The sequence below is a fragment of the Ylistrum balloti genome, unplaced genomic scaffold (assembly GCF_031769215.1).
Source record: "Ylistrum balloti isolate Yb309-2 unplaced genomic scaffold, AGI_CSIRO_Ybal_v1 Utg372036, whole genome shotgun sequence".
NCBI classification, from domain to species: domain Eukaryota; kingdom Metazoa; phylum Mollusca; class Bivalvia; order Pectinida; family Pectinidae; genus Ylistrum; species Ylistrum balloti.
In genome coordinates this window covers 128550-156376 of record NW_026782986.1, presented here as the reverse complement: position 1 = coordinate 156376, position 27827 = coordinate 128550, and the positions used below count along the sequence as shown (strand labels likewise).

The 27827-nt window shown below is 34.1% G+C and overlaps 1 protein-coding gene across 1 annotated transcript; it reads left to right on the top strand.

Moving 5' to 3' along the window:
* Positions 1-27827, top strand: LOC132564183 (prolyl 4-hydroxylase subunit alpha-3-like). The gene is made up of 13 exons (XM_060228856.1): positions 1-188; positions 2026-2192; positions 5663-6003; positions 6682-6724; positions 10964-11112; positions 11867-12031; positions 12218-12285; positions 18526-18643; positions 19043-19093; positions 20160-20246; positions 23427-23495; positions 26502-26598; positions 27736-27827. Exons 1-13 carry the CDS (start codon positions 1-3, stop codon positions 27825-27827), a joined length of 1635 nt encoding a protein of 544 aa, XP_060084839.1.

Genomic DNA, 27827 nt, shown 5'->3' with positions numbered 1-27827 from the left:
ATGGAAATGAAGTTTTGTTTGTTAGCAATATTTTGGACATGTATCAGAATGATCCAAGGTGAAGTGTTCTCGTCTATACAGCGAGTCGAGACGTTATATGAAGAAGAGGGGCGCCTCGCACGCGCTCTGAAGAGGTACGCAGAAATTAGTGAGAAGAATGGAACACACGTGGGTGACAACATCACAAAGTGAGCATTATATATATATACACTCGTACTTAAATTTTTGCTTGTTATATTTAATATCTATCTATTGAGTACGGGATAAAAAAGTTTTCAAACCGTTCTGCATAACGGTAAAGCTGATTTGCTTAGTAATACTGCCATACAATTCTAAATCGTTACAGTCTATTTTTGTTTTGTATGATAGCAACACAAATTTCAGACAATGTCAGCCTTTCATTCAGTATAAAGACACGGTGGATCCCTTTAACACCAGATACTCTCTCAATACAGCATGCTGATATCCGGCAGACCGCATCTGTTCTTAATAATTTATAGAATGTTCCCGATCGATTATGTATGAACACAATGACACGTTGTTTGCTGTACGCAGTGGGCCTGATGTAGGATAGTATCACTTATATACTCAAATCTACAGGTATAAAAGTAAACAAATATTACTATGTATTTATGTAACGCTGCACAGTGTCACCATGTCTGTAAAACTCTGATCAGTATGACAAATTATTGTACAATATTAAGGGTAATAACACAAAACATCCTATAATATTGAACAATAACACAAAATGTCCTATATTATTGAACAATAACACAAAACATCCTATAAATTGAACAATAACACAAAACATCCTATAATATTGAACAATAACACAAAACATCCTATAATATTGAACAATAACACAAAATATCCTATAACATTGAACAATAACACAAAACATCCTATAATATTGAACAATAACACAAAATATCCTATAATATTGAACAATAACACAAAACATCCTATAATATTGAACAATAACACAAAATATCCTATAATATTGAACAATAACACAAAACATCCTATAATATTGAACAATAACACAAAACATCCTATAATATTGAACAATAACACACAAAATTGAACATCCAAAATATCCTAAATATTGAACAATAACACAAAACATCCTATAATATTGAACAATAACACAAAACATCCTATAACATTGAACAATACCACAAAATATCCTATATTATTGAACAATAACACAAAACATCCACAAAACATATAACATTGAACAATACCACACAAATATCCTATAACATTGAACAATAACACAAAATATCATTGAACTATAATATTGAACAATAACACAAAACATCCTATAATAATATCCTATAATATTGACAATAACACAAAACATCCTATAATATTGAACAATAACACAAAACATCCTATAACATTGAACAATACCACAAAATATCCTATAATATTGAACAATAACACAAAACATCCTATAACATTGAACAATACCACAAAATATCCTATATTATTGAACAATAACACAAAACATCCTATAATATTGAGCAATATCAGAAAATATCGAATTAAATTTTGCAATATGGTTAAGTTTAGTAAATAAGTAATATCTCTAGTTTTGGTATAAAATTGAATTTTAAAAAATGAAATAAATGATAGTTCGGTATAAAAAGTACTCTCTGTATTGTTCTTTCTTTTCTGTCTGCTATCGGATAACTCGATCGACACTTTGTCCCTATTGTCATTAGAGTAGGTCCTACAATAAAACCTTAAAGGGGTGTGACTTCTTCAGAAAATTCTGATTTGTCATCACAATTATAAGTGTTGACCATATACATCTCCCCTCTAAAATGTAACCGCCTGGATTTAAATAAACAAAAATATGATATGAAAAGACACTCCTGTGGAAATATTCAATTTTTTCCCAATCCATTATAAACATTTTAAGAAGAGAACTCTATGTGTTATTAGTTCCTCCCTGTCGCCGTCTCTAATAAACGTGCTTAACGCAATCAATACATCCTTGTTTTTCTTGATAACATTTAGGTTTATTGAATATGTTCACAAACAACGTTCAACGGTTACTGATGCTGGACGATGGGTTGGTCACCCAGTCAATGTTCTCCGACTGTTACTCAGGGTGACTGACGACTGGGAGCATGTGTTTGATGAAGTATTCTGCGACGACTGTCTGGAAACTTATGCTGTAACTGGTAATAGCTCTTACATTAAGTTATGTTCGATTTTATTCCTAGATACTCTCATTTGTTGACATAGACGCTGCTTCGTTCGTGATTTTCCGGGCGTACGCATGTCTAGTTAGGCATGTTTTTCCGGGCGTACGCATGTCTAGTTAGGCATGTTTTTCCGGGCGTACGCATGTCTAGTTAGGCATGTTTTTCCGGGCGTACGCATGTCTAGTTAGGCATGTTTTTCCGGGCGTACGCATGTCTAGTTAGGCATGTTTTTCCGGGCGTACGCATGTCTAGTTAGGCATGTTTTTCCGGGCGTACGCATGTCTAGTTAGGCATGTTTTTCCGGGCGTACGCATGTCTAGTTAGGCATGTTTTTCCGGGCGTACGCATGTCTAGTTAGGCATGTTTTTCCGGGCGTACGCATGTCTAGTTAGGCATGTTTTTCCGGGCGTACGCATGTCTAGTTAGGCATGTTTTTCCGGGCGTACGCATGTCTAGTTAGGCATGTTTTTCCGGGCGTACGCATGTCTAGTTAGGCATGTTTTTCCGGGCGTACGCATGTCTAGTTAGGCATGTTTTTCCGGGCGTACGCATGTCTAGTTAGGCATGTTTTTCCGGGCGTACGCATGTCTAGTTAGGCATGTTTTTCCGGGCGTACGCATGTCTAGTTAGGCATGTTTTTCCGGGCGTACGCATGTCTAGTTAGGCATGTTTTTCCGGGCGTACGCATGTCTAGTTAGGCATGTTTTTCCGGGCGTACGCATGTCTAGTTAGGCATGTTTTTCCGGGCGTACGCATGTCTAGTTAGGCATGTTTTTCCGGGCGTACGCATGTCTAGTTAGGCATGTTTTTCCGGGCGTACGCATGTCTAGTTAGGCATGTTTTTCCGGGCGTACGCATGTCTAGTTAGGCATGTTTTTCCGGGCGTACGCATGTCTAGTTAGGCATGTTTTTCCGGGCGTACGCATGTCTAGTTAGGCATGTTTTTCCGGGCGTACGCATGTCTAGTTAGGCATGTTTTTCCGGGCGTACACATGTCTAGTTAGGCATGTTTTTCCGGGCGTACGCATGTCTAGTTAGGCATGTTTTTCCGGGCGTACGCATGTCTAGTTAGGCATGTTTTTCCGGGCGTACGCATGTCTAGTTAGGCATGTTTTTCCGGGCGTACACATGTCTAGTTAGGCATGTTTTTCCGGGCGTACGCATGTCTAGTTAGGCATGTTTTTCCGGGCGTACGCATGTCTAGTTAGGCATGTTTTTCCGGGCGTACGCATGTCTAGTTAGGCATGTTTTTCCGGGCGTACGCATGTCTAGTTAGGCATGTTTTTCCGGGCGTACGCATGTCTAGTTAGGCATGTTTTTCCGGGCGTACGCATGTCTAGTTAGGCATGTTTTTCCGGGCGTACGCATGTCTAGTTAGGCATGTTTTTCCGGGCGTACGCATGTCTAGTTAGGCATGATTTTCCGGGCGTACGCATGTCTAGTTAGGCATGATTTTCCGGGCGTACGCATGTCTAGTTAGGCATGATTTTCCGGGCGTACGCATGTCTAGTTAGGCATGTTTTTCCGGGCGTACGCATGTCTAGTTAGGCATGATTTTCCGGGCGTACGCATGTCTAGTTAGGCATGTTTTTCCGGGCGTACGCATGTCTAGTTAGGCATGTTTTTCCGGACGTACGCATGTCTAGTTAGGCATGTTTTTCCGGACGTACGCATGTCTAGTTAGGCATGTTTTTCCGGACGTACGCATGTCTAGTTAGGCATGTTTTTCCGGACGTACACATGTCTAGTTAGGCATGTTTTTCCGGGCGTACGCATGTCTAGTTAGGCATGTTTTTCCGGACGTACACATGTCTAGTTAGGCATGTTTTTCCGGACGTACACATGTCTAGTTAGGCATGTTTTTCCGGACGTACACATGTCTAGTTAGGCATGTTTTTCCGGACGTACACATGTCTAGTTAGGCATGTTTTTCCGGACGTACGCATGTCTAGTTAGGCATGTTTTTCCGGACGTACGCATGTCTAGTTAGGCATGTTTTTCCGGACGTACGCATGTCTAGTTAGGCATGTTTTTCCGGACGTACGCATGTCTAGTTAGGCATGTTTTTCCGGACGTACGCATGTCTAGTTAGGCATGTTTTTCCGGACGTACGCATGTCTAGTTAGGCATGTTTTTTCGCTTCACTAATTGGTTAGATCTCCATTTCAAAATTGATGCAAAAAACATAATGCCATTTAAACATCTGTTAAAAAGTTCTGCACTAATCTGTTAATTATTAAATTTTAAAAAAATGTATAATTACTGTGGTTCGCAGAGTGTTAACAATGTCTTTGCACGTGCAAATTTAGAAATCACAACAAAGCAGCGAGTTAAAACGAGGTTCCGAAAGGTCACGTAATAAACACGGCTACCTCCGATCAAGGACAGTGTTGACCAGTATTAGTTTGAAGCTGATAATCATTATCGCAAAAAGTGTTCAAATTTTGTGATTAGTCTAATTTTAAGTATTACAAAAAATAACCGAAATTAAAAAAATGGGGGAAAAAAGAAATCTAACTATTTCTTCTCTTTAAACATAAATGAAATCCTTCACAATAAACTCTGACTAAATCTGTACTTAATGTAAGTATATATCATTTGTTGATCGCTGACGTTATCAGTCAAGAGACAAAGGCATTTGGTATTACCTAAATGTTAAGCACTCGAAAGATCCGGATCGTTTATAAATAGTTAAGCGTCTTTGCAATATTTTTGTAAAGAGTGTTGTCTAGTTGCATGTCTTAGAACCGATGTAAGCCTCTAGCCGTCGTTGATGTACTTACCAAACACAGTATATATACGGACCCGTAGTTTTAAGGGCACCGATGTATTTATAAATGTTGGCATTACAGCGCTCAAATTTTGTCGCCTAAGATACATGTCCGAGTAGCTATTATTGAATTTCCACGTCTCATACCAGGTATAGTCGAATCTCGTTATCCCGAACTCGTATGACTCGAAGGCCCAATTTAATTCGAGTTATTTCACCTGTCCCTGCCAAACTAATCTTCAAACATTCGATTTTATTCAAATAAAATACTCGGATAACTCGAAGTCATATCGACTTTCAAATCGCGATGTTTGACTGTAGGTTTAATGTATCATATATTCTAAAACATTCTGACTTAAGGATTTCAGAACGTTCATGAAAAAGTTCGGCAGGAACCGACGAAAAACTTCAAATTTAACGAGTTTTCGAGTTGTAAGAGTTCGGGATAACGAGGTTCGGCTGTACCTCTACTGCAAATCCATGATGCTTTCGATGCCTTTGTTAATTCACATCAATCAATGATAATTTTTCAATATTGAATATTGTCAAGTGAATATTGTCGTAATTAAATAGTAATCATAACTAAAGATCCAATGAAATGACTACAGTGTGTCAGCCATGTTTCTTTTCATACATTGAAACCGGGGAGAAATTAAACTGTTGTATTATGTTCAAGATTTACGGATATCGAAGAAGATTGCTGGGAACGTTGTTAACAGTTGGCCAACAAAACGTGACATCCTTGGGGCAGTTCGAGGACTACTCCGAATCTGGCGAGTCTACCAACTAGATCTGCCACAACTTTTCAACGGCACAATACTTAATGAGAAAACAGACCCTCTGTCTTGGCGGGAAATGTTAGTAGTTGCTAAAGAATCAATAACTATGGGCATGTATTTTGACGCTATAACCTGGATGACGTCATTATTGGAGGCTAATGGTAAAGGGGAGTTAACTCTAGAGACAAAGTTTGAGGAGAAAATCTTACGCAAAACACTGGCATCTGCATATTACCAGGTTGGTACACTGTTGATGATGTAATATTGCATTTCTTATTTATTTAGTTTTATTGTAAATAAAATAGGTATGTTTAGACTGATTTTACTGTGTTGAAATAAATTGTTGACCATTAATCGGAGAGAAATGGTCTTTTTCAGCAATCATTAATGAAACTGTTCGATCAGGGACGAGAAAAGTGTTATCAGTGTTACTAGTGACATAAAAAGTATTAATCCCGCAAGAATATCAGTTACACAAAAGGAATGATTTACTAATATTTTAAGAGGTACTGCAGATGTTTGATGGGATACATGCCATGTAAAGTTAATATTACTAAGCAACAAAAATCAAATTCCAGTTTGATGAGAATATTTACTAAAGACACGTGGAGGCGACCTTTTAATACGGGTTAAGAATTAGCCACAGCAGAGCTAGATAATTAATTTAACTGCATCATGCAGCTGTTTCGCCTTTACAGGATTTGTCAGTGATGCTACATCATAAAGCTGTTTCGTCCACACAGGATTCGTCAGTAGTGCCAAGCATCTAAATTTTCAAGTATAAAATTGTATTTTTTAAAAATGATCCCATCTTTTAACCGAATTACATTAACGGTTTTGTCCCTTTTTATTTATTTGTTTGGTTTTGTTAATTTGTTTTTTTGCTTGCTTGTTTGTGTGTTTTTTTCGTTTTCAGGCTGGAATGCCATGGAAAGCAGTTGAAGTTCTAGAAAAATTAGGTATGGTTTGTTATGATTCTAAGATCTAGGTCGTATTCATTTACATTTAGTTCTGAGATAAGACATCTGATTTCTAAACCTAGCGATGTTGTTTTCTTTATCACTGTACGAGATTGAACGAAAAGAGCATATGACTTGCATTTCGTCTTTAAATATAGACGTAGACATAAACATTCATTTTCTGCAAATATCATACCTAGTATTCCATGTAATTATGATCTAATGTTAAACCCTTAAGAAAGGTCTATGTCAGCATCACGGACGTAAATAAGGTCAAACATACAAAATATGTCATTGACAGAGGAACTATATTCTATCAGTGTCTATATTCTGTCTGTGTCTATATTTTATCAGTGTCTATATTCTGTCTGTGTCTATATTCGGTGTCTATATTCTATCTGTGTCTATATTCTGTCTGTGTCTTTATTCTATCTGTGTCTATATTCTATCTTTGTCTATATTATGTCTGTATCTATATTCTATATTCTGTGTCTATATTCTATATTCTATCTGTGTACTGTGTCTATATTCTATCTGTGTCTATATTCTGTCTGTGTGTATATTCTATCTGTGTCTATATTCTGTCTGTGTCTATATTCTATCTGTGTCTATATTCTGTCTGTGTCTATATACTATATTTGTCTATATTCTGTCTGTGTCTATATTCTATCTGTGTCTATATTCTGTCTGTGTCTATATCATATCTGTGTCTATATTCTGTCTGTTTCTATATTCTCTCTGTGTCTATATTCTGTCTGTGTCTATATTCTATATGTGTCTATATTCTAACTGTGTCTATATTCTATGTGTCTACATTCTATATTCTGTCTGTGTCTATATTCTATCTGTGTCTATATTCTATCTGTGTCTATATTCTATCTGTGTCTATATTCTAACTGTGTCTATATTCTATCTGTGTCTATATTCTATCTGTGTCTATATTCTCTCTGTGTCTATATTCTATCTGTGTTTATATATCTGTATTCTGTCTGTGTATATATTCTATATTCTATCTGTGTCTATATTCTATGTGTCTATATGTGTCTATATTCTATCTGTGTCTATATTCTATCTGTGTCTATATTCTATCTGTGTCTATATTCTGTGTGTCTATATTCTATATTTTAACTGTGTCTGTGTGTATATATATTCTAACTGTGTCTATATTCTATCTGTGTCTATATTCTATCTGTGTCTATATTCTATATTCTATCTGTGTCTATATTATGTGTCTATATTCTAACTGTGTCTATGTACTAACTGTGTCTATATTCTATCTGTGTCTATATTCTATCTGTGTCTATATTCTGTCTGTGTCTATATTCTGTCTGTGTCTATATTCATCAGTGTCTATATTCTGTCTGTGTCTATATTCTGTCTGTGTCTATTGTCTATCTGTGTCTATATTCTATCTGTGTCTATATTCTATCTGTGTCTATATTCTGTCTGTGTCTATATTCTAACTGTGTCTATATTCTATCTGTGTCTATATTCTATCTGTGTCTATATTCTGTCTGTGTCTATATTCTGTCTGTGTCTTTATTCTATCTGTGTCTATATTCTATCTGTGTCTATATTCTGTCTGTGTCTACATCATATCTGTGTCTATATTCTGTCTGTGTCTATATCATATCTGTGTCTATATTCTAACTGTGTCTATATTCTATCTGTGTCTATATTCTAACTGTGTCTATATTCTAACTGTGTCTATATTCTGTCTGTGAATATCTGTGTCTATTGTCTATCTGTGTCTATATTCTATATGTGTCTATATTCTAACTGTGTCTATATTCTATCTGTGTCTATATTCTATCTGTGTCTATATTCTGTCTGTGTCTATATTCTGTCTGTGTCTATATTCTATCTGTGTCTATATTCTATCTGTGTCTATATTCTATCTGTGTCTATATTCTATCTGTGTCTATATTCTATCTGTGTCTATATGTGTCTATATTCTATCTGTGTCTATATTCTATATTCTATATGTGTCTATATTCTAACTGTGTCTATATTCTGTCAGTATCTATATTCTATCAGGCCTATATTCTAACTGTATCTATATACTAACTGTGTCTATACCCTATATGTGTCTATATTCTATCTGTGTCTATATTCTAACTGTGTCTATATTCTATCTGTGTTTATATTCTGTCTGTGTCTATATTCTAACTGTGTCTATATTCTATATGTGTCTATATTCTAATTGTGTCTATATTCTATCTGTGTCTATATTCTAACTGTGTCTATATTCTGTGTCTATATCTATATATTCTATATTCTGTGTGTCTATATTCTATCTGTGTCTATATTCTTCTGTGTCTATATTCTATCTGTGTCTATATTCTAACTGTGTCTATATTCTATATGTGTCTATATTCTATTCTATCTGTGTCTATATTCTAACTGTGTCTATATTCTGCCTGTGTCTATGTTCTATCTGTGTCTATATTCTGTCTGTGTCAATATTCTATCTGCATCTATATTCTATCTGTGTCTTTGTGTCTATATTCTATATATTCTATCTGTTTCTATATTCTGTCTGTGTCTATATACTAACTGTGTCTATTTTCTATCTGTGTCTATATTCTGTCTGTGTCTATATCATATATGTGTCTGTATTCTGTCTGTTTCTATATTCTGTCTGTGTCTATATTCTGTCTGTTTCTATATTCTATCTGTGTCTATATTCTATCTGTGTCTATATTCTATCAGTGTCTATATTCTATCTGTGTCTATACTCTAACTGTGTCTATATTCTATCTGTGTCTATATTCTATCTGTGTCTATATTCTATCTATCTATATTCTATCTGTGTCTATATTCTATCTGTGTCTATATTCTATCAGTGTCTATATTCTGTCTGTGTCTATATCATATCTGTGTCTATTGTCTATCTGTGTCTATATTCTGTCTGTGTCTATATTCTGTCTGTGTCTATATTCTATCTGTGTCTATATACTAACTGTGTCTATATTCTGTCTGTGTCTATATACTAACTGTGTCTATATTCTGTCTGTGTCTATATTCTGTCTTTGTCTATATTCTATCAGTGTCTATATTCTGTCTGTGTCTATATTAGGTGTCTATATTCTATCTGTGTCTATATTCTGTCTGTGTCTATATTCTGTCTGTGTCTATATCATATCTGTGTCTATATTCTATCTGTGTCTATATTCTATCTGTGTCTATATTCTGTGTCTATATTGTGTCTATATCTGTGTCTATATTCTGTCTGTGTCTATATTCTGTCTGTGTCTATATTCTATCTGTGTCTATATTCTATCTGTGTCTATATTCTATCTGTGTCTATATTCTGTCTGTGTCTATATTCTAACTGTGTCTATATTCTATCTGTGTCTATATTCTATCTGTGTCTATATACTAACTGTGTCTATATTCTATCTGTGTCTATATTCTAACTGTGTCTATATTCTGTCTGTGTCTATTTTCTATCTGTGTCTATATTCTGTCTGTGTCTATATTCTAACTGTGTCTATATTCTTTCTGTGTCTATATTCTGTCTGTGTCTATATTCTATATGTGTCTATATTCTATATGTGTCTATATTCTGTCTGTGTCTATATTCTATCTGTGTCTATATTCTGTCTGTGTCTATATTCTATCTGTGTCTATATACTAACTGTGTCTATATTCTATATGTGTCTATATTCTAACTGTGTCTATATTCTTTCTGTGTCTATATTCTGTCTGTGTCTATATTCTAACTGTGTCTATATTCTATCTGTGTCTATATTCTATCTGCATCTATATTCTGTCTGTGTCTTTATTGTATAATTGTGTATATTCTAACTTTGTCTACATTATATATGTGTCGAGTCTATATTCCATAATGGAAACAAAATCAAATAAGGACATCCATATTCAAGTTCAAGCTAAAGTTTTGTTGCTCTCTCTCTCTCTCTCTCTCTCTCTCTCTCTCTCTCTCTCTCTTAAAAGAAGACTGACACCGAGGAACAATATGTCATTGAACCTGGTGTTTCACAAGTGTATCTCTAAATTATATTGAAGTATCGCATTATTTTAAGAGCAAATTTGCTGAAAGTGATGTTGAACTATTTAACTAATTAATCTTTATAAATACTCACTCCTTATAAAAAAAATTGTCCTGCTTTATTTATGATAAAAATCTTCCAGTTGTCTCCACTTTTGTTAAAATTGTTTGTTGTGTTATCACCACGGCTGCCGGAGATCACTGTAGTTTTATTTCACTTTGTGTAGATCCAACTGAAAGAGGAAGCAATTACAAATTTTATAAAACCCGCACAGCTGCACTGCCCTCAGGAACACCCCGTGATGACTTACGTCCTCCAAAGCCTACCGACAAATACCAGACTACATATGAGGCGCTGTGTCGTGGACCATTGAAGGTATATTTATATCTCCAATTGTTAACCAACATAACGTCATATATTCAGAAAACAATATTTGTAAAAAATATATATGGAACGAGAGTTTCATCTTATGTGTTGGAGTAAAACCAATATATGAACAGTTAAAATATGGAATGACCGGCAAAAGTATTATGACGTCACAATACAACGGAACCAGTTCTAATTTTAGTTTCGTTATTGTAATGACTGTCTAGTGTTGTGATCATGGATGGTGACGGGCAAATGAAATTATTTAAAATTAATACCGGAAGTGTAGTTATCTATATCATAATTATCATAATGGTTTATTATAATATTATATATACATACATTATAATATATATATATATATATATATATATATACAACCGAGTCCATTAAGTTGTTCCACACACCGACAATGCCGGATGCAATCGAGTATTTGCGGATATCCAACCTGCAGTATTTTTTTTTCAGTGGGTTTTGTGAGTTGCCTCTCGTTCTAGGTCCTATATGAGTGTCAAATATCCCAGTGGTGACTTTGCTATCATGAAAAATTGTTGATAATATTGTAAGCGTTCATGATATCCCCCTTATGTTAGTGTTGGAATCTTCAACATCTGTATGGACAATAGATACAATCTACAGATCACTCAATGCTTAAATCTACTTCTGCAGCAGAGCATAGATATGCATAATTTATATGGGGAAATATTGCTGAAATAGTATTGAAGACATATGGTGTTTAATTTGTTATGTTCATTTATTTCAGTCCACGAAAATGCAAGCCAAATTAAAGTGTTTCTTGAAGAAAACACGGATTTTATTTGACATGATTCAAGCAGAAATTGTTCACTTAAAACCTATCATTGTCATCTACCACAATATCATTTCTAAAAGTGAGATTGAATTTTTACGTACAGCCGGAGAAAAGTCCGTAAGTTTTATATTCTATTTCATTTGTTTCTTTTTAACCGATTACAATTATCTTCCTGAAATCAGTGAATTACTTATCAGTCATTTTCAAAATAATAAATAAAATCATTCATTTTAGTCATTTATAATTTTAAAACAAACATCGTATTGATGATTATCGGTTTAAACGTAGTTAATTTGTTTTCAGTTCACATTTTCAAAAATTTATTCTGGACGTGGACTGCACGTCATGGCCAACACACGAGTCAGTCAGACGTAAGTATGCTGGTGCATTATAATGCTTTTTATAAGTGGTAGACACTGCTGGTGGACTTTAAGTCCCCGAGGTTTGCCGTGACCTACTTGCCACGTTCCAATTCACTCGAATAGTGACACGGTTCAGAAAATACATCAAGTACTTGACGCTATTCTATAATCATCGGATGTATGAAAATTGCGAAATTTATCTAATTATCAAAAGGTGCTATTAACTTGTGTGTCTTTTGTACAATCTTTGTATCAAAAGGTGCTATTAACTTGTGTGTCTTTTGTACAATCTTTATTAAAGGTACTATTAACTTGTGTCTTTTGTACAATCTTTATTAGTATTAACTTGTGTCTTTTGTACAATCTTTATTAGTATTAACTTGTGTGTCTTTTGTACAATCTTTATTAGTATTAACTTGTGTCTTTTGTACTATCTTTATCAGTATTAACTTGTGTCTTTTGTACTATCTTTATTAGTATTAACTTGTGTGTCTTTTGTACAATCTTTATTAGTATTAACTTGTGTGTCTTTTGTACTATCTTTATTAGTATTAACTTGTGTGTCTTTTGTACAATCTTTATTAATATTAACTTGTGTCTTTTGTACAATCTTTATTAGTATTAACTTGTGTGTCTTTTGTACAATCTTTATCAGTATTAACTTGTGTCTTTTGTATCTTTATTAGTATTAACTTGTGTCTTTTGTACAATCTTTATTAGTATTAACTTGTGTCTTTTGTACAATCTTTATTAGTATTAACTTGTGTCTTTTGTCTCTTTATTAGTATTAACTCTTTTGTACAATCTTTATTAGTATTAACTTGTGTGTCTTTTGTACAATCTTTATTACTATTAATTTGTGTCTTTTGTACAATCTTTATTAGTATTAACTTGTGTCTTTTGTACAATCTTTATTAGTATTAACTTGTGTGTCTTTTTAGTATTAACTTGTGTGTCTTTTGTACAATCTTATTAACTTGTGTGTCTTTTGTACAATCTTTATTAGTATTAACTTGTGTACTTGTTGTGTCTTTTGTACAATCTTTATTAGTATTAACTTGTGTGTCTTTTGTACAATCTTTATTAGTATTAACTTGTGTCTTTTGTACAATCTTTATTAGTATTAACTTGTGTGTCTTTTGTACAATCTTTATTAGTATTAACTTGTGTGTCTCTTTATTAGTATTAACTTGTGTGTCTTTTGTAATCTTTATTAGTATTAACTTGTGTCTTTTGTACAATCTTTATTAGTATTAACTTGTGTCTTTTGTACAATCTTTATTAGTATTAACTTGTGTCTTTTGTACAATCTTTATTAGTATTAACTTGTGTCTTTTGTACAATCTTTATTAGTATTAACTTGTGTCTTTTGTACAATCTTTATTAGTATTAACTTGTGTGTCTTTTGTACATTATCTTGTGTCTTTTGTATCTATTAGTATTAACTTGTGTGTCTTTTGTACTATCTTTATTAGTATTAACTTGTGTCTTTTGTACAATCTTTATTAGTATTAACTTGTGTCTTTTGTACAATCTTTATTAGTATTAACTTGTGTGTCTTTATCTTTATTAGTATTAACTTGTGTCTTTTGTACAATCTTTATTAGTATTAACTTGTGTGTCTTTTGTACAATCTTTATTAGTATTAACTTGTGTGTCTTTTGTACAATCTTTATTAGTATTAACTTGTGTGACTTTTGTACAATCTTTATTAGTATTAACTTGTGTGTCTTTTGTACAATCTTTATTAGTATTAACTTGTGTGTCTTTTGTACAATCTTTATTAGTATTAACTTGTGTGTCTTTTGTACAATCTTTATTAGTATTAACTTGTGTGTCTTTTGTACAATCTTTATTAGTATTAACTTGTGTGTCTTTTGTACAATCTTTATTAGTATTAACTTGTGTATTAACTTGTGTGTCTTTTGTACAATCTTTATTACATATTAACTTGTATTAGTATTAACTTGTGTCTTTTGTCTCTTTATTAGTATTAACTTGTGTCTTTTGTACAATCTTTATTAGTATTAACTTGTGTGTGTCTTTTGTACAATCTTTATTAGTATTAACTTGTGTCTTTAGTACAATCTTTATTAGTATTAACTTGTGTGTCTTTTGTACAATCTTTATTACTATTAACTTGTGTCTTTTGTACAATCTTTATTAGTATTAACTTGTGTGTCTTTTGTACAATCTTTATTAGTATTAACTTGTGTCTTTTGTACAATCTTTATTAGTATTAACTTGTGTCTTTTGTACAATCTTTATTAGTATTAACTTGTGTGTCTTTTGTACAATCTTTATTAGTATTAACTTGTGTCTTTTGTACAATCTTTATTAGTATTAACTTGTGTCTTTTGTACAATCTTTATTAGTATTAACTTGTGTGTCTTTTGTACAATCTTTATTAGTATTAACTTGTGTGTCTTTTGTACTATCTTTATTAGTATTAACTTGTGTGTCTTTTGTACTATCTTTATTAGTATTAACTTGTGTGTCTTTTGTACAATCTTTATTAGTATTAACTTGTGTCTTTTGTACAATCTTTATTAGTATTAACTTGTGTCTTTTGTACAATCTTTATTAGTATTAACTTGTGTGTCTTTTGTACAATCTTTATTAGTATTAACTTGTGTCTTTTGTACAATCTTTATTAGTATTAACTTGTGTCTTTTGTACTCTTTATTAGTATTAACTTGTGTCTTTTGTACAATCTTTATTAGTATTAACTTGTGTCTTTTGTACAATCTTTATTAGTCTTTTGTACAATCTTTATTAGTATTAACTTGTGTGTCTTTTGTACAATCTTTATTAGTATTAACTTGTGTCTTTTGTACAATCTTTATTAGTATTAAATTGTGTCTTTTGTACAATCTTTATTAGTATTAACTTGTGTCTTTTGTACAATCTTTATTAGTATTAACTTGTGTCTTTTGTACAATCTTTATTAGTATTAACTTGTGTCTTTTGTACAATCTTTATTAGTATTAACTTGTGTCTTTTGTACTCTTTATTAGTATTAACTTGTGTCTTTTGTACAATCTTTATTAGTATTAACTTGTGTCTTTTGTACAATCTTTATTAGTATTAACTTGTGTGTCTTTTGTACAATCTTTATTAGTATTAACTTGTGTCTTTTGTACAATCTTTATTAGTATTAACTTGTGTGTCTTTTGTACAATCTTTATTAGTATTAACTTGTGTCTTTTGTACATCTTGTATTAGTATTAACTTGTGTCTTTTGTACAATCTTTATCTTTTAGTATTTAACTTTGTACAATCTTTATTAGTATTAACTTGTGTCTTTTGTAACTTGTGTGTCTTTTGTACAATCTTTATTAGTATTAACTTGTGTGTCTTTTGTACAATCTTTGTATTAAAGGTATTAACTTGTGTCTTTTGTACAATCTTTATTAGTATTAACTTGTGTCTTTTGTACAATCTTTATTAGTATTAACTTGTGTGTCTTTTGTACAATCTTTATTAGTATTAACTTGTGTGTCTTTTGTACAATCTTTATTAGTATTAACTTGTGTCTTTTGTACAATCTTTATTAGTATTAACTTGTGTGTCTTTTGTACAATCTTTATTAGTATTAACTTGTGTGTCTTTTGTACAATCTTTATTAGTATTAACTTGTGTGTCTTTTGTACAATCTTTATTAGTATTAACTTGTGTCTTTTGTACAATCTTTATTAGTATTAACTTGTGTGTCTTTTGTACAATCTTTATTAGTATTAACTTGTGTGTCTTTTGTACAATCTTTATTAGTATTAACTTGTGTGTCTTTTGTACAATCTTTATTAGTATTAACTTGTGTGTCTTTTGTACAATCTTTATTAGTATTAACTTGTGTGACTTTTGTAAAATCTTTATTAGTATTAACTTGTGTCTTTTGTACAATCTTTATTAGTATTAACTTGTGTGTCTTTTGTACAATCTTTATTAGTATTAACTTGTGTGTCTTTTGTACAATCTTTATTAGTATTAACTTGTGTGTCTTTTGTACAATCTTTATTAGTATTAACTTGTGTCTTTTGTACTCTTTATTAGTACTTGTGTCTTTTGTATCTTTATTAGTATTAACTTGTGTCTTTTGTACAATCTTTATTAGTATTAACTTGTGTGTCTTTTGTACAATCTTTATTAGTATTAACTTGTGTCTTTTGTACAATCTTTATTAGTATTAACTTGTGTCTTTTGTCTTTTGTACAATCTTTATTAGTATTAACTTGTGTCTTTTGTACAATCTTTATTAGTATTAACTTGTGTCTTTTGTACAATCTTTTGTATTATTAGTATTAACTTGTGTCTTTTGTACAATCTTTATTAGTATTAACTTGTGTCTTTTGTACAATCTTTATTAGTATTAACTTGTGTCTTTTGTACAATCTTTATTAGTATTAATTGTGTGTCTTTTGTACAATCTTTATTAGTATTAACTTGTGTCTTTTGTACAATCTTTATTAGTATTAACTTGTGTGTACTTTTGTATTAACTTGTGTGTCTTTTGTACATCTTTATTAGTATTAACTTGTGTCTTTTGTACAATCTTTATTAGTATTAACTTGTGTGTCTTTTGTACAATCTTTATTAGTATTAACTTGTGTGTCTTTTGTACAATCTTTATTAGTATTAACTTGTGTCTTTTGTACAATCTTTATTAGTATTAACTTGTGTGTCTTTTGTACAATCTTTATTAGTATTAACTTGTGTCTTTTGTACAATCTTTATTAGTATTAACTTGTGTGTCTTTTGTACAATCTTTATTAGTATTAACTTGTGTCTTTTGTACAATCTTTATTAATTAACTTGTGTGTCTTTTGTACAATCTTTATTAGTATTAACTTGTGTGTCTTTTGTACAATCTTTATTAGTATTAACTTGTGTCTTTTGTACAATCTTTATTAGTATTAACTTGTGTCTTTTGTACAATCTTTATTAGTATTAACTTGTGTGTCTTTTGTACAATCTTTATTAGTATTAACTTGTGTGTCTTTTGTATTAATCTTTATTAGTATTAACTTGTGTCTTTTGTACAATCTTTATTAGTATTAACTTGTGTCTTTTGTACAATCTTTATTAGTATTATCTTGTGTCTTTTGTACAATCTTTATTAGTATTAACTTGTGTCTTTTGTACAATCTTTATTAGTATTAACTTGTGTGTCTTTTGTACAATCTTTATTAGTATTAACTTGTGTCTTTTGTACAATCTTTATTAGTATTAACTTGTGTCTTTTGTAAAATCTTTATTAGTATTAACTTGTGTGTCTTTTGTACAATCTTTATTAGTATTAACTTGTGTGTCTTTTGTACAATCTTTATTAGTATTAACTTGTGTGTCTTTTGTACAATCTTTATTAGTATTAACTTGTGTCTTTTGTACAATCTTTATTAGTATTAACTTGTGTTTTTTGTACAATCTTTATTAGTATTAACTTGTGTGTCTTTTGTATCTTTTATTGTGTCTTTTGTATTAACTTGTGTCTTTTGTCTTTATTAGTATTAACTACAATCTTTATTAGTATTAACTTGTGTGTCTTTTGTCTTTATTAGTATTAACTTGTGTCTTTTGTACAATCTTTATTAGTATTAACTTTATGTCTTAACTTGTGTTTTTGTACAATCTTTATTAGTATTAACTTGTGTCTTTTGTACAATCTTTATTAGTATTAACTTGTGTCTTTTGTACAATCTTTAGTATTAACTTGTGTATTAACTTGTGTCTTTTTAGTATTAACTTGTGTGTCTTTTGTAATCTTTATTAGTATTAACTTGTGTCTTTTGTACAATCTTTATTAGTATAACTTGTGTCTTTTGTACAATCTTTATTAGTATTAACTTGTGTGTCTTTTGTACAATCTTTATTAGTATTAACTTGTGTCTTTTGTATTAATCTTTATTAGTATTAACTTGTGTGTCTTTTGTACAATCTTTATTAGTATTAACTTGTGTCTTTTGTACAATCTTTGTATTTGTAACTTATAATATTGTTGCCATTCCTTTATCAAATGTTCAGAGTATTCTGTATTACTCGGTAACTCAACAAAACGTTTGGACAAATATAAAGGATTTTTTTCCCGCGGAAATCATCAAACTTACTTTGGTCCCTATTTAGAAATCATTTTGAAGGTATTTGTAGCAGTTTTATTCTATTTTTTTAAATCCTACAATCACAACCTTCTATTTATCTTACATCTGATATGAGGCGATTGAAATAATACTTACTTAACCTGTGCTTCTTCAGAGCTTGGCTGAAAGATACTGACCACCCAACGTTGCTTCGTCTTAACAGGCGTATAGCCATCGTCACAGGGCTTGACACAACCTTCCGCGATTATCTTAGCAGCGTGGAACGATACCAAGTTAGTAACAAAATGCTACGGATTGCTATAAACTACTTGCCCTTTCGGAACACCTGGTCTGATTTTCTTTTGACTTTTCCATGGGGTCTCCATGTATTTTTTGTCATAGTTTGTCATCGCCCCATCGGTTTGGAATTTGAATCAAGATTTTGTTGACATGTCGGTATCTCGTTGTTGTTTTTAATTTATTTACATCTGTGCTGCATCCAATATCTGAAAACTGATAGTAATTAGAAAATCGGTCGGCTTCATCAATATGCTTGAATAATTTAATACATGTGACATTAATTAACAATTTTTGGCAATAATGATCTCACATCACCCAAGATAGCGCACCCAGTCTAATTAGGACTGTTTATTTTTATAGTGAAACTTTTACAATGTAATTTGCCCTTTTAGGTGATTAATTATGGAGTGAGCGGGGAATACGGTCCTCATAACGATCACTTAGTAAGTGTTTCGAATATTATCCTATTTCACTTTTTCTTTCTCGAAAGTTTATCTGTTTCACCCTTGTATCATTAAAATATACACATAAATCCCCTCAGTATAACATAACAAACTAGTTAATCAATTATTTAATTAATTCAGCATCATGATCTGTTTCATCAATACATTTCAAATATTCATCTGTAGATAAACGCATTGTATTAAATAAAAATTGCAAAAATGTTTCATTTTAAACCATCTGTTAATGTAGTTAATGTATACATGTCACTGAAAGGATATCCTTCATACTCAGATGTTTTATGATAAATCTCCTTCATACTCAGATGTTTTATGATAAATCTCATTCATACTCGGATGTTTTATGATAAATCTCCTTCATACTCAGATGTTTTATGATAAATCTCCTTCATACTCGGATGTAAATCTCTTTCATACTCAGATGTTTTATGATAAATCTCCTTCATACTCAGATGTTTTATGATAAATCTCCTTCATACTCAGATGTTTTATGATAAATCTCCTTCATACTCGGATGTTTTATGATAAATCTCCTTCATACTCAGATGTTTTATGATAAATGTCCTTCATACTCAGATGTTTTATGATAAATCTCCTTCATACTCAGATGTTTTATGATAAATCTCCTTCATACTCAAATGTTTTATGATAAATCTCCTTCATACTCAGATGTTTTATGATAAATCTCTTTCATACTCAGATGTTTTTATGATAAATGTCCTTCATACTCAGATGTTTCAATGAACATAAGATGTGTACCATTCCATTATATTTGTGACTGTTCCTCTCCTCTTCTCATCACTTCTGTGAAGAAGTTTACATAATACAGAGATGCTAGATCTAATGTACATAGTCAAGGTTTTCTACCAGAATAACATTTGTTTACGTTGAGAACGGCCGTCGGTTTATTAAAACGTTTCCTGAAATACTTCTAGCTGCATAGCATGTTACCTGATTATACTTACTTCGTTGGTTTCTACTTTTATATAAATTTTAAAAAATGAAAAAATAGCATTCTTAAATCAGAATTATCACGACATCTTTATAGGGTAAACCTTTGTGGGTTAGCAATGGAATTCCTGAGGTAGCGGAAGTCACCGATTCTGGTGACAGAATAGCCACGTGGATGTTTTATGTGAGTATATATATCATGCATATTACTTTAAGATAAACTATATCAAATGGAAAATTTGTGGTAGATGTCATTTCCTAAACTGTTCAGTGGTTGTTTTCGAGAAAATAATGGAACAGTGTAATTAAATTTCCCATCCATTTAAAATTTCAGTGAAAAACATGTCCGTCTTTCTGCATACGTTCGGTAAAACCACGAAGATTTAAGCCGCCAAAAAAAGTGACTTTACTAGATGTTTGCCTATTTAGTCATCACACTGGGTCACTACACCAATCATTCACACTGGGTCACTACACCAATCATTCACACTGGGTCACTACACCAATCATTCACACTGTATCACTACATCAATCATTCACACTGGGTCACTACACCAATCACTCACACTGGGTCACCACACCAATCACTAACACTGGGTCACAACACCAATCATTCACACTGGGTCACTACACCAATCATTCACACTGGGTCACTACACCAATCATTCACACTGGGTCACTACACCAATCATTCACACTGGATCACTACACCAATCATTCACACTGGGTCACTACACCAATCATTCACACTGGGTCACTACACCAATCATTCACACTGGGTCACTACACCAATCATTCACACTGGGTCACTACACCAATCATTCACACTGGGTCACTACACCAATCATTCACACTGGGTCACTATACCAATCACTCACACTGGGTCACTACACCAATCATTCACACTGGGTCACTACACCAATCATTCACACTGGGTCACTACACCAATCATTCACACTGGGTCACTACACCAATCATTCACACTGGGTCACTACACCAATCATTCACACTGTATCACTACACCAATCATTCACACTGGGTCACTACACCAATCATTCACACTGGGTCACTACACCAATCATTCACACTGGGTCACTACACCAATCATTCACACTGGGTCACTACACCAATCATTCACACTGGGTCACTACACCAATCATTCACACTGGGTCACTACACCAATCATTCACACTGGGTCACTACACCAATCATTCACACTGGGTCACTACACCAATCATTCACACTGGGTCACTACACCAATCATTCACACTGGGTCACTACACCAATCATTCACACTGGGTCAGTACACCAATCATTCACACTGGGTCACTACACTAATCATTCACACTGGGTCACTACACCAATCATTCACACTGGGTCACTACACCAATCATGGGTCACACTGGGTCACTACACCAATCATTCACACTGGGTCACTACACCAATCATTCACACTGGGTCACTACACCAATCATTCACACTGGGTCACTACACCAATCATTCACACTGGGTCACTACACCAATCATTCACACTGGGTCACTACACCAATCATTCACACTGGGTCACTACACCAATCATTCACACTGGGTCACTACACCAATCATTCACACTGGGTCACTACACCAATCACTCACACTGGGTCACTACACCAATCATTCACACTGGGTCACTACACCAATCATTCACACTGGGTCACTACACCAATCATTCACACTGGGTCACTACACCAATCATTCACACTGGGTCACCACACCAATCATTCACACACCAATGGGTCACACCAATCAATCACACTGGGTCACAACACCGATCATTCACACTGGGTCACTCCACCAATCATTCACACTGGGTCACCACACTCAATCATTCACACTGGGTCACTACACCAATCACTCACACTGGGTCACTACACCAATCATTCACACTGGGTCACAACACCAATCATTCACACTGGGTCACTACACCAATCATTCACACTGGGTCACTACACCAATCATTCACACTGGGTCACTACACCAATCACTCACACTGGGTCACTACACCAATCATTCACACTAGGTCACTACACCAATCATTCACACTGTATCACTACACCAATCATTCACACTGGGTCACTACACCAATCATTCACACTGGGTCACTACACCAATCATTCACACTGGGTCACCACACCAATCACTAACACTGGGTCACAACACCAATCATTCACACTGGGTCACTACACCAATCATTCACACTGGGTCACTACACCAATCATTCACACTGGGTCACTACACCAATCATTCACACTGGGTCACTACACCAATCATTCACACTGGGTCACTACACCAATCACTCACACTGGGTCACTACACCAATCACTCACACTGGGTCACTACACCAATCATTCACACTGGGTCACCACACCAATCACTCACACTGGGTCACTACACCAATCATTCACACTGGGTCACTACACCAATCATTCACACTGGGTCACTACACCAATCATTCACACTGGGTCACTACACCAATCATTCACACTGGGTCACTACACCAATCATTCACACTGGGTCACTACACCAATCATTCACACTGGGTCACTACACCAATCATTCACACTGGGTCACTACACCAATCATTCACACTGGGTCACCACACCAATTATTCACACTGTGTCACTACACCAATCATTCACACTGGGTCACTACACCAATCATTCACACTGGGTCACTACACCAATCATTCACACTGGGTCACTACACCAATCATTCACACTGGGTCACTACACCAATCACTCACACTGGGTCACCACACCAATCATTCACACTAGGTCACCACATCAATCATTCACACTAGGTCACCACACCAATCATTCACACTAGGTCACCACACCAATCATTCAAGAAACAGTTTAATTTTCATATTGAATCATCATTACGCTCAGAATATATTCAGAGATCTGTTTTACCATATAAAGATATTACAAGATAAAATTAAAACATTTCATTCTTTATATCAGGCTTTGAATTCTTCTACACCGAACCAGCTTATCTCTGGCCTGAAAATGTTAGGATTAAGTTAAATATTCCAGAGTTGAAGATCAAGATTAAAACATTAATCTAAATACTTTGATAAACCAGCTGTTATTGCTTTGAATGAGGGAGCTTCTATCTACATGAATTGTTTAATATTAATCACACAAAATATTGTTTTTATCTACAATATTTAGTACAGATATAGTTTAATGAAATGCGAATTAATACTTTGAAAAACGATATTTTGCCTTACGTCAGTAGAAAAGGAGTGAAAATGATAAAACGAAATAAGATTGCGGGGCGTTCTTTGAAAAGTCGTTGCTTTATGATGTCAATTTCTCTGCAGTTAAGTTCTGTGACAGCAGGTGGCGCCACCGTGTTTCCGCTGTTAAAGGCACGTGTCCCAGTAACTGAGGTAATGTTTGATATTTTCCATGTCTCATTTATAGATCGATTTATCTCCAAAGGACACTTCTACGTCCAAAAAATCTATGTATAACAGCACTTCATACAATAGCTTTACCTGAAATGGCTTTGCTTTTATCAGGGTACTGTTAATGGGAGACAAAATTTATCATAAGTTTGCACAAAGATATTCACATGAAGATTCTATATAACACAAATCATATTACTAAAGATGATCATTGCCATTCCGAGGAATAATTTATTTATTTTGCCTGGTTATATATTGTTTAAATCATATCAACAGTAATGCCATATGAGGACGGCCTCCCGGTGTATGTGAGGTGATTGGGCCTGGTTTGTTTCGTTTACCTATCAACAGTTAGGGGTATATAAGGACGGCCTCCTTGTGTGTGTGTGAGGTGATTTGATCTGGTTTGTATTGTTTACCAATCAACAGTTAGGGGTATATAAGGAGGCCTCCATGTTTGTGTGAGGTGATTGGGCCTGGTTTTGTATTGTTTACCTATCAACAGCTAGGGGTATATAAGGACGGCCTCCTTGTGTGTGTGAGGTGATTGGGCTTGGTTTTGTATTGTTTACCTATCAACAGTTAGGGGTATATAAGGACGGCCTCCTTGTGTGTGTGAGGTGATTTGATCTGGTTTGCATTGTTTACCCATAACAGTTAGGGGTATATAAGGAGGCCTCCTTGTTTGTGTGAGGTGATTGGGTCTGGTTTTGTATTGTTTACCCATCAACAGTTAGGGGTATATAAGGACGGCGGCCTCCTTGTGTGTGTGAGGTGATTGGGCCTGGTTTTGTATTGTTTACCTATCAACAGTTAGGGGTATATAATGACGGCCTCCTTGTGTGTGTGAGGTGATTTGATCTGGTTTGTATTGTTTACCCATCAACAGTTAGGGGTATATAAGGACGGCCTCCTTGTGTGTGTGAGGTGATTGGGCCTGGTTTTGTATTGTTTACCTATCAACAGTTAGGGGTATATAATGACGGCCTCCTTGTGTGTGTGAGGTGATTTGATCTGGTTTGTATTGTTTACCAATCAACAGTTAGGGGTATATAAGGACGGCCTCCTTGTGTATGTGAGGTGATTGGGCCTGGTTTTGTATTGTTTACCTATCAACAGTTAGGGGTATATAAGGACGGCCTCCTTGTGTGTGTGAGGTGATTTGATCTGGTTTGCATTGTTTACCCATCAACAGTTAGGGGTATATAAGGAGGCCTCCTTGTTTGTGTGAGGTGATTGGGTCTGGTTTTGTATTGTTTACCCATCAACAGTTAGGGGTATATAAGGACGGCGGCCTCCTTGTGTGTGTGAGGTGATTGGGCCTGGTTTTGTATTGTTTACCTATCAACAGTTAGGGGTATATAAGGACGGCGGCCTTGTGTGCGTGAGGTGATTTGATCTGGTTTGTATTGTTTACCCATCAACAGTTAGAGGTATATAAGGACGGCCTCCTTGTTTGTGTGAGGTGATTGGGCCTGGTTTTGTATTGTTTACCCATCAACAGTTAGAGGTATATAAGGACGGCCTCCTTGAGTGTGTGAGGTGATTGGGCCTGGTTTTGTATTGTTTACCTATCAACAGTTAGGGGTATATAAGGACGGCCTCCTTGTGTGTGTGAGGTGATTGGGCCTGGTTTTGTATTGTTTACCTATCAACAGCTAGGGGTATATAAGGACGGCCTCCTTGTGTGTGTGAGGTGATTGGGCCTGGTTTTGTATTGTTTACCCATCAACAGTTAGGGGTATATAAGGACGGCCTCCTTGTGTGTGTGAGGTGATTGGGCCTGGTTTTGTATTGTTTACCTATCAACAGTTAGGGGTATATAAGGACGGCCTCCTTGTGTGCGTGAGGTGATTTGATCTGGTTTGTATTGTTTACCCATCAACAGTTAGGGGTATATAAGGAGGCCTCCTTGTTTGTGTGAGGTGATTGGGCCTGGTTTTGTATTGTTTACCCATCAACAGTTAGGGGTATATAAGGACGGCCTCCTTGTGTGTGTGAGGTGATTGGGCCTGGTTTTGTATTGTTTACCTATCAACAGTTAGGGGTATATAAGGACGGCCTCCTTGTGTGTGTGAGGTGATTGGACCTGGTTTTGTATTGTTTACCTATCAATAGTTAGGGGTATATAAGGACGGCCTCCTTGTGTGAGGTGATTTGGTCTGTTTTTGTATTGTTTATAGTCCAATCAACAGTTAGGGGTATATAAGGACGGCCTCCTTGTGTGAGGTGATTTGGTCTGTTTTTGTATTGTTTATAGTCCAATCAACAGTTAGGGGTATATAAGGACGGCCTCCTTGTGTGAGGTGATTTGGCCTGGTTTTGTATTGTTTACCTATCAACAGTTAGGGGTATATAAGGACGGCCTCCTTGTGTGAGGTGATTTGGTCTGTTTTTGTATTGTTTATAGTCCAATCAACAGTTAGGGGTATATAAGGACGGCCTCCTTGTGTGAGGTGATTTGGTCTATTTTGTATTGTTTATAGTCCAATCAACAGTTAGGGGTATATAAGGACGGCCTCCCGGTATATGCGAGGTGATTTGGCCTGGTTTTGTATTGTTTACCTATCAACAGCTAGGGTGATTTAAGGACGGCCTTTCGGGTTTATGTGAGGCGAGTTGGTATGGTTTTTTGCTGTCTAACATCTTACTTCTACTAAATTTACCTAGAGGCCACAATATATCGTCTGTTCCCAACACAACACCTATTTATATATACCTTTCTTTACTGTGGTTCCCCTTCTTACCTCCCTTGATCTTTCACTCTTGGTGTCCTTCTTGACACAGCTTCATTTGTAATTTTCGTTGAACTTCTCTCGTGGAAGATTTCCGAAAATCAATGTTGGCTTTGGGGTTTCAATTTCAATTGTTTTGATGGACAAAAGGCGATTGCAATATTTGACTTGACATTTCGTTTAAGGTAACTTAAATACATATCTTATCATGACTGTATTTTATTGATATGTTGTATATATAATATGTCACTAGGGATCTGCCGTATTTTGGTATAACACTCTGCCAAACGGATCTGCAAATAGGAAAATGATGCATGCAGGCTGCCCGGTACTTTTAGGATCCAAATGGGGTAAGGTATTTACCTGTAAATGACCTGTAGGTTTCCTAATAGACATTGTACTATCAAATTACTGTTTGCATAGTCAACAATTACACATGTTCTTAAGTCATTACAGAAAATTATTTGTTTTGACGGTTTGAAATCCTCTTCGTGATTGGTGTGGTAAAGAACGCTTATTTTTTGCATAACCTTTGAACTGCTGTTTTTGTGCTATTTATAATCACCTCAGTATTATGGCATGTTAAAAGACAATGACCTCGATTTATCTTATCATAAATTATTGAAATGGTTGAACAAGGGATTACCTATCTAGTTTTGTGTTGATGAGCTTGTTTGTGTTATAAATTTTTGATGTATTTACCTCAAATTTACTTTTATTTCTGAAATATTTTTCTGAATAATTGTAGATTTGTATTTACAATAAACAAAACATACTGTAAATATTTTTGCCCTTGGTCCTGCTTTTCGAATTTTTTCGGGGACTGAATAAAATCGGGAAAAAATAGGATCGATAGAGTAAGTAACTTTTTTTTAAATTTTTTTTTTTCTGTTAAAGAATAATCATCATCAAAGGAAAAGGACAACTCTACAGTATTGTTCAGTATAATAATGTTTCTATATACTTAAAAGGAAGACAGATTGTTGAAATTGACAAGTGAAATTATTATAGCTTTGTGTTGGTACAAAAACATTCATGTATTCTAACTATTGTTGCAAGTTTTACGGGGTGGAATGAATAGTTGGTATAACAAGTAAGACAGACTTCATGTGACGATACTATCACAGTCATAAATGAACTACATGGATTTATCATAATACAGACATGTGGGAAAACATTTACTGGCCCTGATATACATAAATCATTTTGAACAATACGATGATTTGAGGTATTTTGGAGGGGGTTCTAGCTTTCATTTTAGAAAATGTAATAAATTCTCGAAAATTGATACCTCCCTAATAAATTAACAGGAAAGTTAATTTTATGTTGTTTTTCAAACAGTAAATAGGCTGCTCGTTTGGCTTTGGTAAACTGTTGGATTTAATGAAACTCTATGTTTAAAGTATTTCCTACATGCCACAGTGAAATGTTGTACATTGTGTGATTCTTTGATAACATTAATGTGTGTTTTCCCTTCTTCTCGACAGTCGCCAACAAGTGGATCCGACAACATGGACAAGTTCTAAAAACGCTCTGCAGCAAGACAGAAAAAGCTAATTTCGAGATCGGCAACATTTGA

What these genes read in the sequence shown, in the direction of transcription:
- LOC132564183 (XM_060228856.1), top strand. Translation starts at nt 1, where the DNA reads ATGGAAATGAAGTTTTGTTTGTTAGCAATATTTTGGACATGTATCAGA. An exon ending in AACACACGAGTCAGTCAGAC is followed by an intron (nt 12,286 to 18,525) that starts GTAAGTATGCTG and finishes GTGCTTCTTCAG; the next exon opens with AGCTTGGCTGAAAGATACTG. An exon ending in ACTTTTAGGATCCAAATGGG is followed by an intron (nt 26,599 to 27,735) that starts GTAAGGTATTTA and finishes TCTTCTCGACAG; the next exon opens with TCGCCAACAAGTGGATCCGA.